The sequence below is a fragment of the Ctenopharyngodon idella genome, chromosome 24 (genome assembly GCF_019924925.1).
Source record: "Ctenopharyngodon idella isolate HZGC_01 chromosome 24, HZGC01, whole genome shotgun sequence".
NCBI lineage: Eukaryota > Metazoa > Chordata > Actinopteri > Cypriniformes > Xenocyprididae > Ctenopharyngodon > Ctenopharyngodon idella.
In genome coordinates this window covers 4,638,496-4,650,694 of record NC_067243.1, presented here as the reverse complement: position 1 = coordinate 4,650,694, position 12,199 = coordinate 4,638,496, and the positions used below count along the sequence as shown (strand labels likewise).

General features: G+C 32.8%; 2 protein-coding genes across 12 annotated transcripts in view; one reads left to right on the top strand and one right to left on the bottom strand.

Moving 5' to 3' along the window:
• myo9ab (myosin IXAb) overlaps nt 1–4,754 on the top strand; it is a 92,764-nt gene extending 88,010 nt beyond the window's left edge. For all 11 annotated transcript variants that reach the window (XM_051883281.1, XM_051883282.1, XM_051883273.1 and 8 more), the window contains 2 exons: nt 2,031–2,093; nt 3,476–4,754. In XM_051883281.1, the coding sequence (XP_051739241.1) occupies nt 2,031–2,093; nt 3,476–3,996 (584 nt within the window). In that variant the 3' untranslated portion in view covers nt 3,997–4,754. The remainder of the gene's footprint in view (nt 1–2,030; nt 2,094–3,475) is intronic.
• A 1,735-nt stretch (nt 4,755–6,489) lies between these two features.
• Nucleotides 6,490–9,945, bottom strand: rsl24d1 (ribosomal L24 domain containing 1). The gene is made up of 6 exons (XM_051883289.1): nt 9,769–9,945; nt 8,908–9,021; nt 8,723–8,795; nt 8,577–8,640; nt 7,525–7,610; nt 6,490–6,849 (listed from the first exon to the last, which is right to left on the bottom strand). The coding sequence occupies exons 1-6, from the start codon at nt 9,847–9,849 to the stop codon at nt 6,782–6,784; spliced, it is 486 nt and encodes a 161-aa protein (XP_051739249.1). The 5' UTR covers nt 9,850–9,945; the 3' UTR covers nt 6,490–6,781.
• Nucleotides 9,946–12,199: the final 2,254 nt, after the last annotated feature.

The following is a 12,199-nucleotide window of genomic DNA, read 5'->3' as shown; positions in this document are numbered from 1 at the left end:
TACAGGGACGGTTGTAACGCATGACAGGGACGGTTGTAACATGTCTAAAATATACATAATGAATCAATCATATACTCAAAATAGAAAATATTATTTATCAGTCATGTTATTGTGACTATTCATTTCATGTTTTTAAGTAATGATTACCTTTTTTCACACGAATGACAAAAAAGAGGATGACTCGGTGCAGAGTCACATGGCAAATGCCATATGATTTGGCCACTCCCCTGACTGACTTTCCCTGTCTGATTTCATCTGAAGCCCTTTCCAGCACAGAAAATGGGACGCCCCTGTCTGTCTTCCTCTTTCTGATATTTGGCATGCTGTCTATCACACTGACTATCTTTACATAAAAAAAGATAAATACCTTAAAATGTGATTTGATGACATTTTACATTTAATTTGCAATGCACATTGCACATTTTACTTTTAATTTGCACATTAAAGAGAAACTATGCAGTTTTTTTTTTTAGCTTGATTAGTTTTTAAAATATAAATGAAACTTGGTTGGTGATACTGGGACAGTTGTAACGGGGCGTTACAACTGTCCCAGTATCACCAACCATGTTTTCATCTCATGTGAGCTAGCTTGACTGCTAGTTTGACACTTGTTAGCCATTTCTATTTTTAGCTTACAAAACAGGGATTCTAATAATACATGTTTGAATTCATAGACATTTGATCCTATAACAGCATCCAAAAAAGTACATCAGAAAGAAAAGTAATTTTTTTACCTCAAAAACAATCTTTTGTAGATTACTCCGTCAGGAAGATTCAAATGTGGCTCCCTTTATGGCAAAAATGGAGGGAAACTAACTGAGCATGTGCACAGTGAGTGTCATCACTCTAGGTTGTTTCTGATTGGAGGAATTCAAGGTGTTACAACCGTCCCCTGTTACAACTGTCCCTGGTCTCCCCTACATTCTGAACTGGTTTATCTTTCTTTTAACACGTTCATACCCTAACTTCGTTATTTCCATACAGTTCCTTATAAAATCTAATTAAAACATTAAAAAAATAGATATTAACATGATAAAGTAAACAACGTTACAGATGTTTTTTTCCCCCCAACGGTTCAGCTAGAACTTCAGTCATGTGTCAGAACGAAGTGGGCGTGTCTGTTGCTGGGCAGAACAAAGCATTTGATTAAATCATGTCAATTTACTTTTATTATATAAAACAAACTTCTCCTTGATTCAAATTATGACTCAAAATAATGTTCTGGCACCGTGCTAAATTTTAGGTTTATTATAATAAGGATCGTTTGACTACAGTAAAATCATAAATAGTTAATATGGGGTCTCGTTTAATACGAGTTTTTTTATGATAACGCTATTTTTATTTAAGAAACAACTGTGGTAACATAAACATAGCAGAAACTCACCGACTGTGGTAACACAAACAAACATACAAACTTCAGTTGCCATGGTGAGCGTTTGCTGTCAATTACTGCCTGTAGTCTTCGTCCTCGTGAGGGCGCAGCCTCATTCGTCACAAATTCATCATCAGTTCATAATAAAAGCGAGTGTGATCTCTGAGGAGAAACGAAACCGATCTGAGACACCAAAATGAAAGAGTCCAAACGCGACAAATCTGTGGGAATTCAGCCCAAACAGTCAATGATTGGTCTGATCGTGTCCCTGATAAGCTCGATCACCCGAGTCCTGCTGGGACTGTTCCGGTGGATCGCGAGCGGTGAGTTCCCGTGTTTTCTCTTCACATTTGTTCAATACGTCTCAAACAAAAGCTCTGTTGAAGGGTTAAAAATGCTGTTGTTGTGTCGTTTCACTCCTTACAGAGATTCACTGTGCTAAACATAGTTGTGTAAAAGAGCAGCGTCATGTAACCGTAACTTCCTCAACAACACTAGTAGAAGCATAATACTTTCACAGGCTGTTCATTTGACAACGACAAAAGACAGTGATGCTTGTTCCCATGGTGTCGCTGTAATAATAATAATAATAACTGTGTTTTAGTGTAGCGATGGTGATTGTTTTGTGAGGTTGTTGTTCTGGTCTGTGTTTTGACAGATAAAGCCATGATCTGCGATGAAGAGACGCCGGTGTTTTTTGACCTGGAGACCACTGGACTGGGTACAGCTCTCTTATAAACACTTCTAGAGATTTAACAAGTAATTTTATTAGTGGTATCATTTAAAGTTTGTTTGTTTGGCATTTTTAGACTACAAGTATCACTTTTATATAATAACATTAATAATCTGTTTAGCTTTGTATAATGAATGTTATGCAGATGTGTTGAGCATTAAGCCTATATAATGTCATATGCCTCTGATAAATCTATTATTAATTATTACAATTAATAAATAATCAATTCTTATTTTATAGATGGATATACTGAATAAATATTAATGAAGTATGAAAGTAAAAATGTGTTATGATATATATATAATCATCTAACAAATGTATATATATGTATATGTGTGTATAAATATCTGCACAAAAAAAGATATTTTAAAGAATATGAGTAATGAAGAATATATATTGATGCGATTAATCGATTTGACAGCACTATATATGTGAAATATACAGGTGAAAAAGTTGTCTCTAATTAGTTTAAAGTATGAAAAACAGTCACCCATAATGCTAGTTAAAAAAAAAAAAAAAAAGGCTATGTGGAAAAATATTATATTATAAAAAATGTTCATACATATTATAAACAATGCATGTAATTATACAGTAAAATATTGTAAAAAAAAAAAAAATAAAATATATCAAAATGCCATCCCATAATGCCTAAAGAAAATGAATTGGTTAATTATAAGTGGTAAATATTATATTTAAAAATACAATGCGTGTAATTCTACAGTAAAATATTGTAAAATATATTTTATACGTAAATTTTTATTTTACAATATTTTACTGTTAACTATTTTACTTTATACTGTATATTTTACCGTATATTTTCCACTTATATTTAACCAACCAATTAATTATGGGATGGCATTTTGACATATTTTATACACTAAATTTTTTGTTATCAAAATGCCATCCCATAATGCCTAAAGAAATGTAATTGGTTAACTATAAGTGGAAAAATATTATATTTAAAAACACATTGCATGTAATTCTACAGTAAAATAAAAAAATAAAAATTTAAATATAAAATATATTTTACAATATTTTACTGTAGAATTACATGCAATGTGTTTTTAAATATAATATTTTCCACTTATATTTAACCAACCAATTGGTTTCTTTGGGCATTATGGGATGGCATTTTGATATATTTATACTTTTTTTTTTTTTCAAAATGCCATCCCATAATGCCTAAAGAAGTGTAGTTGGTGAACTACTGTATAAGTGAAAAATAAAAGCACAATGCATGTAATTCTACAATAAAATACTGTAAAAGTATTTTTTTTTTTAATAAGTATAAAATGCATCAAAATGCCATCCCATAATGCCTGAATTTTTTTTTTTTTTAATACTAAAACTTCTTTTTCCTCTCTTCTCAGACACGTCTGCATGTGATATCGTGCAGCTGTCGGCCATCAGCGGGGACCGGACGTTTAACGCGTACCTCCTGCCCCGCTGCAGTATGACGGACGGCGCGTCTCGAGTCACGGGTCTGACCGTCGACGGTCAATCTCTGCTCTTCAATCGGCGTCCCGTGCGCACTGTACCTCACAGACGCGCTCTGACTGACTTCATCTCCTTCCTCAGGACCTTCAACAGACCCTTTCTGGTGGGACACAACAGCAAACGCTTCGACTGGCCCATCCTGACGCGCGTCCTGGCGGATTTCTGCCTGCTGGAGGAGTTTGAGAGCGCGGTGTCGGGATGTGTGGACACGCTGGGACTGAGCAGAGAGATGTTTCAGCTGCAGAAATACTCGCAGCCCTTCCTCGTCCAGCACTTCCTGCGAGAGTCGTACGGCGCTCATGATGCCACCGAGGACGCGAGGACACTGCAGGATCTCTATTGCGTCTGGAAACCCTGCGAAGATCTCGTGAGGAAGCACAAAATAAGCCTGTGATGCCACAGTTACTCAGGGGAAACATGGCTGAGAACAGCGTTTTTAAAGGAACGATCAAGTTGCAATAAATGTAAAGATTCGATAATATAAATAGTGCCTTTTTTATAATGAAAACGTCACATTTTTTGGCTGATCATCTGATGCAAGCAGCCATCCATAAATTACGGTTCATATCATTTTCATCATCTCTCATTTTTTAAAACGTATTTTTGTAATTGTGTATTATTGAATTTGCAACAATAACTGTGCAATATGTCCAGTTTTCTTATTTTCCACTGACAGTATATAAAGTGTTTCATAGTAATGTTTACATTATTTTATGTTCATTGACTAACTCATCTGTAAATTATGGCACAATATTTAAAAAAAAAAAAAAATGCATTTGTTGCCTTAAGCTTTTTTTTTTTTTTTTACATTTCGGTTTTAAAAATTGCATTTGTTGCCTTAAGTTTTGTGTTGTTTCGGTTTATTTTATTTTTTTGGATCTAATATCAGGTTCTGGGTTTTGGGATTCGGTTTCGCTTCCCTTTCTTTATCTCAGGTGTCAGAATGAATATAACAACTCTCAGAACTTCATTTCAACATTGTCACATATTGACATTTAGTGACTGGAACCATTAATATGAACTATTTTATGAAGCTGCTTAATTTGCTTTTACCTTTTTCAGACTGGGTCTAACTGTTAAACTGTAAAATTATGCTAAAACGTTATAAAATTGTTACGGTTGGTCTCACTTCAATAAACTAAATATTTATGACTCCTGTTTTCTCTCCATATCTATTTTTTCTGTCAGTGGTTATTTATGCACACTATAAGGGTCATTCTACAGAATTGGTTCAAAGTCAGAGTAGGAAATTTTTTCAAAATGTTTTGAAAAAATGTTTTCAAATTGTATAATATCCAAGGTACACATTTCTAGTAATAGTACAGTTAATTCTCATGTTGTATTTTCAGAAAGTTTTGGAATATTTTTCCTCTCCCCAAATTTGTCACTACCGAAACACAATAAATAATTTATTAAGAAGGGTTACATTGACCTATTATTTTTTGCTATTTTTAAAAAAGTTTTCAGGTAAATCAATAACAATTACAATTTATCAATATCAATAAAAGTGTAATTTATGAGATTTGTTGTATTTTGAATCCAATCTTTCTTTGTAAAAGGCATAAAGTTTATCATACTGATTTCAAAGTGAAGGATTCATTAGTTTGAATATACATTGATCCAAACACTAACTTACTTGATAATTCAATATGCTTTATTTTTGACAAAACATCCCATGTTTCACTCGTGACTGCACAGTTTCGGTAGTGACAGTAATGTGTTGGTAGTGACCACATCACATTACACAGTTTTAACTCATACTAAAACACTGAAATTTTGTTAATTTCCCCCAAATAAACAATATGTTTCCTTTTGTTACTACCAAAACAACGATGTCACTACCAAAACAGTCATGTGACGTTTCGGTAGTGACAATTTTAGATACTTTTGAGCTGCTCAAAGATGCTAATCAGCACATGGTTAGCTAGCACAGTTCTGAACAGTTGTACACACATAAAAACTACATTTTATCGAGCAACCTCCAAAAAACAATGTCACTACCAAAATGTGGTTCTGAACCGTTATACACACATAAAAACTACATTTTATGGAATAACACCCAAAAAAAGTTAGCTTAATTGCAGAAAAAAGGTGTTTGGTAGTGATGTTCCTTAAAGTCACACAGATTTTCAGACTTTTGAACACATTTAACTCAAATAATGGACCTATCTACTCTGAAAGAGAGGCTATGAGAAGGAGGGACACAGGAATAGTTCCTGATCAAAAATGTAGAAGTGTGTTAAAATCAGTCTCAATGGACTAAAACATACACTGTTTCGGTAGTGACATGAAAATGCGGGACAGATTTTTTTGCACAAAGTTTCATTATTTAAAAATGATTTTTTTTTTTTACAAATATATTATACTTACTGATGTTTCAAATATTATTGTGGGATTCAATAGATAATAAAAGGATCTTAGTAAACATCTAAAGTTTGAATAATTAAATGCTTTTCAAATGTGTTTTTGGTTGTGGGACAGCAGTTCACACCAGTTCTGTAGAACGGCCCATATACATCTATATAATCTCATAATGATGTGATAGTATCTCAGTCTTCATAATTCACATTCACTTAAAGAAACCAAATAATTAGAATTTTTTTATATGATGATTATATATATTGTGAAATAAATGCATTTTAAGGTAAATGTAATTATATTTCATAAGTATATTATTTTACATTACTTTTCTTAATTCCTTCAATTTCATGAAAGAACCTTTGAGCTTTTATAGTCCAGGTACTGAATATACAGTATACACATTTTTGTAAGTTTTTTTTTTTTATATCACCTAATGTTTTAAGCCTAATTAACAACAAAATTATGGATATTTTTCAGCTAAGCATTTACAAACACGAAAATTAAATGTTACACTTTCAAACAGATCCAAACTGTATGTGAAGTTTTTATTGGAATTAAGATTTTGCACAAATTCCAGAGTTCAAGTGTTGATGATCAGATGAATGGACAGTTATAACACACGACACTTGATGTCCAAAATAATCTTTAGCCACTGGAGTAATAAGAAGGATTATTGCAGAAGGAACGTGCAAATAAGTCCTGTCGACTCCACCTGGATTCTGATGAATATTCATGTTTATGTAGCGTGATGACGCCACTAATTCTCAATATTTCAAAGCAGAAACATTCTGAAAGTCCAAATGTAAAGTTTCCTCGCTTCACTCATCCATTTCCACGTCTTCTGCCAGTTTTTGGACCATCTTGTCCTCCAGCTGCTTGGCTTGACCTGAATAGAGACGTCAGACGTGAGAACAGTGTTTTCTGGGACACATTTAACAGACGTCACATTGAGCTGCACGATTATTAATTGTTAAAAGATGGCGATCTCGATTCAAACACTCATCCGATCTTATTCCTAAATGACAGTGATTCAGCTCTGTCTATTAAACCTTTGACAAGTCCGATCACAGTGAACATTCAGATCTGCATTTTGATCCAGAGAGAGTCGTCATCATGTATAGATATGAAACAGCTTCAAAAACACACAGTATCATTATTTCTGTTACAATCATTCAAAATATCACAGAAGTACTGGGATAAAAGTTTATAGTTTTGGATATAAACACTGATGTGATCAAAATAGAGCAAATCCCCAACTTGACGCTTAAAATAACGATTGTATCAATGACATTGTTACACCAGTAGGTGGCGACAAGTGAATGTTAAAAATGTTTTTTGTCATTGAATCATTCATTCTAGCGATTCGCTTAGAAGTGCTGATTCATCCAGCAATGAAACAAGTGAAGTCATTGAATCATTCAAACCATCTTTTCATTCAAATGTAACATTTTTAAATAGACTGCCATTTTAAAATGACATGTTATTTTGTTTAGTCTATTCAGAATCATGATCTCTATTTGATTTGGTTCTCGGTTTATCCAGAATCATGAGTGTCCGTTACCTGCGTGTGGAGCTTTGATGAGGTGAATGTTTTTCTTGACTTCGCTGATATCTGCCGCCGCCTCCAGCTCTTTGCCTTTCTTCAACCTGCACAAATATGGAAATGTTCATGTAAATTATGGAAATTTCAACCACATGGAGGAATCAAATTACTGACTGAACACTTCACAAACTCAAAACTAAAACGCAAAAACAATCCTTGGATTTCTGATCTCAGAGACACAAACATATGACCCTTTCAAATCAAGTAAGCTTTATTTCTATAGCAGTGTATGCAACACTTTTAAAGCAGATTCACAGAAATAAACAGGAAAATGACAGAATCAATGATGCAAACCATCAAATATGAAAAAAAGCAGGTCTAAAAACACAACAGCGGTTTCCATCCAACATTGCTAATTTAACTTGTGCTAAAAATTTAAATATTGCGTAAAACATTTGCGAATAAAGCAGCGTTTCCATCCCATGTGTTCAAGAGAACAAAATCATCATTTCTTGGGAAACTGGCGTAAATTATCAGGAATAAAAATGAAAGTGGCTCTTTATTTCCTCCATCATAAATGAGTTTGTCTCAGAGCGTCAGACAAAACACAAAATAACATGTGATCTTGCATTCGGATGCTGCTGTTTGGCAACACAATTGTGTGAGAGGCTTCTGAAAGGAGTTAAACCAAATCATTCTGGTGATGATAGACTTCGACTCAAAACACCACCAAACCAACATTTGAGATGCTGTGATGCGATTTGTCTGCTGGTTAGTCCAGTTATCCAATCACAGCCTAAGTCACCTGAGGTTTGTGTTGCGCATTGAGGGATTCATTCGGTAAATGTGTTTCCACCATAATTTATGCGCTTATGGGATAAAGAAATTGTCTGCCTCAATTGTGCGAATATTTAGAATTTATACACATTTCAATCCAGCGTTTTTTTTTATGCGACATCCCAAAATGTCCATAAAAATAAGTGGATGGAAACATAGCTAGTGTCAATGTTTCAACTAATATTACACACAAAACGAAGGCAAATACAGATGTAAAAACATGTTCAACTCACCTGTTGATGATAAACCGAGCCTGACGTTTGTTTTTGATGGCTTCGACCTTCTTCATCGCCTCCACTGTTCAACACAAACACATGGTTCAGATTAAGAGTTGATCTTTTTAACTTCATTAACACCACATTACTGCTCTCAGACTCACCCGTCTTGCTCCAGAGCTCTCTGTTGTATTTGACAGGAATATTTCTGCGCTTCTCGAACTCCAGTGAGTTATCCTGTCAAACACAATCACCATCATTTATATGATTTCAAGAACTGAAACAGAATTACCTGCAAAATAAGACCAAAAAATTAAAAAATAAGTCCAAAAAAAGTCGGGTCCCTCACCACCGTCAGCTCTTTGCCCGCGGACTTCCTGAACGCTTTGGTCCACCTGGTCTTTCTCGGGTTTCGCTTCCTCTTGAAGTTTCTGTGGCATTTGGACCTGCAGAACCTGAACATCTTCAAAACCACAAACACACATCTGTCAGAATGCGCAAAAAGTAACATAGTATCGCCAAAATTATGAAATTATCTATTATATAAAATTATATTATGCATTATAAAAACATTTATAACAATAAAATCTAAAATTTAATAAAAGTAAAAAAATTACCATCATTTATATAATAAAATAACTTATTAAATTTTAGATTTTATGATTATAAATGTTTTTATAATGTGTAATGTAACATAATACATAATTTAACAACTTGATATAGTAGCTATTCTATTATATAAATTACTATATTATAAAAAAATCAATATACATTTTGTAAAAATAAAAGCATATTTTATATAAATTATATAAACATTAATAAGAATCTAAAATTTTATAAAAACAAAAAAAAAAACATTTATAAAAAAATAAAAGTAAAAATAAAAGAATATTTTACTATATAAATGATATTACATTGTTATCTATTACATAAAATTATATTATAAATGATATGAAACATGGTTTTACCATGTTTTCTCCTTTATATGTATTACAGTTTTACCATGTTACTCTCAACACTTCGATTATGAATACCACAGACATGAATATGGGAACTCATTCAAAAACACTTAAATGTCATTCGTTAGTAATAAACAATATGAACTATCAATGTTAGACACTCTTTTAAATGACCATTAGTGTCCGTCTGATATAAACATGAACATACACGACAGTAATAATCCTCATAATGTCGTCGATCGAGTGTTTACCTTACAGTCGTTCCGCACAAACATCATTCCGTGTCCCGGATAAACCGGAGCCGAGCAGAAATAACACTTCTCAATACGCATTTTGATCAATTATTATGATTTAACTCGCACATGTGTCGCAGCGCTGCGAACACAGGCGGAAAAGAGAACGCGTGTTTCCGCTTCCGCAGCATTCCGTCATTGCACAGGCCACAGGCTTTACTGCCACCGTGAGGCCCGGAGTGTCATTACCTCACATTCACAGTCATGGCATTTACACCTTTTGACCAACAGGGGTCACCAGCGTGTGGCGTTTCGAAAGTTTCTAAAAGCTTCGTTTCTCCAATCACTTTAACCCTTTCATGTATTATGACAACCAGGATGTGTTTTTATTGCTCTTAGGGCAAAGAGATTTTCAGATGTCCACTTGAGTGGACACAAATACACATTTAAATACATAACTGAAGATATACTGTATTAAACATAATACAGTAATAACACAGTTGTACTGTGTGTATAGTTAACAAACCAATGAATAAAATTATATAAAATTATGTGAAAACCATAAAATATATACAAATAATATAATACAGCTTCAATTATTTCAAACGCAATTGAGTTTGTTTCATGTGTCTTTGAGGATGTGATTCTGTCAAGGATCTGGTGGAGGTTCAACTCTGTGAAACCAACTCAGACTATGTAGAAAACGCTCATGCTCCCTCCAGTCTACCAGAGCATAACGATTTACCCTTATTAGCTGATAATTCTGATTATGTTCAAAATGGACACATTTAGCTGCTTTCTGAGAAAACCTCAGACTGAAATCTACTTGATCTGTTAAAGTTTTCAGACAAAACTAGCGATCTCATCTGAAATGAGCAGTGTTGGGGGTATCGCATTACAAGTAACATGCATTACATAATCAGATTACTTTTCTGATGTTACAAGTAAAGTAATAAATTACAAGCAAATGCATTACATCAGATTACTTTTTTGCTGTAATGAGTAAAGTTACACATTACAAGTAACACATTATGTAATCAAATTACTTTGTGATGTAACAAGTAAAGTTACACATTAAAAGTAACGCATTACATAATCAGATTACTTTTCTGATGCAATGAGTAAAGTTACACATTACAAGTAACACATTACATGATAAAATTACTTTCTGATGTAACGAGTAAAGTTACACATTACAAGTAACGTGCATTACATAATCAGATTACTTTTCTAATGTAACGATTAAAGTTACACATTACAAGAAACGCATTACATAATCAAATTACTTTCTGATGTAACGAGTAAAGTTACACATTACAAGTAACACATTACATAATCAGATTACTTTTCTGATGTTATGTGTAAAGTTACACATTACAAGTAACGTGCATTACATAATCAAATTACTTTCTGATGTAACGAGTAAAGTTACACATTACAAGTAACGCATTACATAATCAGATTACTTTTCTAATGTAACGAGTAACATTACACATTACAAGAAATGCATTACATAATTAAATTACTTGCTGATGTAACGAGTAAAGTTACACATTATAAGTAACGTGCATTACATAATCAAATTACTTTCTGATGTAACGAGTAAAGTTACACATTATAAGTAACGTGCATTACATAATCAAATTACTTTCTGATGTAACGAGTAAAGTTACACATTACAAGAAATGTATTACATAATCAGATTAATTTTCTAATGTAACGAATAAAGTTACACATTACAATTAACGTGCATTACATAATCAAATTACTTTCTGATGTAACGAGTAAAGTTACACATTACAAGTTACGCATTACATAATCAGATTACTTTTCTGATGTAATGAGTAAAGTTACACATTACAAGTAACGTGCATTACATAATCAGATTACTTTTCTGATGTAATGAGTAAAGTTACACATTACAAGTAACGTGCATTACATAATCAAATTACTTTCTGATGTAACGAGTAAAGTTACACATTACAAGAAATGTATTACATAATCAGATTACTTTTCTGATGTAATGAGTAAAGTTACACATTATAAGTAACGTGCATTACATAATCAAATTACTTTCTGATGTAACGAGTAAAGTTACACATTACAAGAAATGTATTACATAATCAGATTAATTTTCTAATGTAATGAATAAAGTTACACATTACAAGTAACGTGCATTACGTAATCAAATTACTTTCTGATGTAACGAGTAAAGTTACACATTAAAAGTAATGCATTACATAATCAGATTACTTTTCTGATGCAATGAGTAAAGTTACACATTACAAGTAACACATTACATGATAAAATTACTTTCTGATGTAACGAGTAAAGTTACACATTACAAGAAATGTATTACATAATTAAATTACTTGCTGATGTAATGAGTAAAGTTACACATTACAAGTAACGCATTACATAATCAGATTACTTTTTTAATGTAATGAGT

Bases quoted from the DNA above. Each gene is read 5' to 3' on its own strand.
- rsl24d1 (XM_051883289.1), bottom strand. From the start codon at position 9,849: ATGCGTATTGAGAAGTGTTATTTCTGCTCGGCTCCGGTTTATCCGGGA. The intron at 9,022-9,768 runs GTAAACACTCGA...GTGGTTTTGAAG, and splicing joins TTGTGCGGAACGACTGTAAG to ATGTTCAGGTTCTGCAGGTC. The intron at 8,641-8,722 runs GTGAGTCTGAGA...TGTGTTGAACAG, and splicing joins AGAGCTCTGGAGCAAGACGG to TGGAGGCGATGAAGAAGGTC.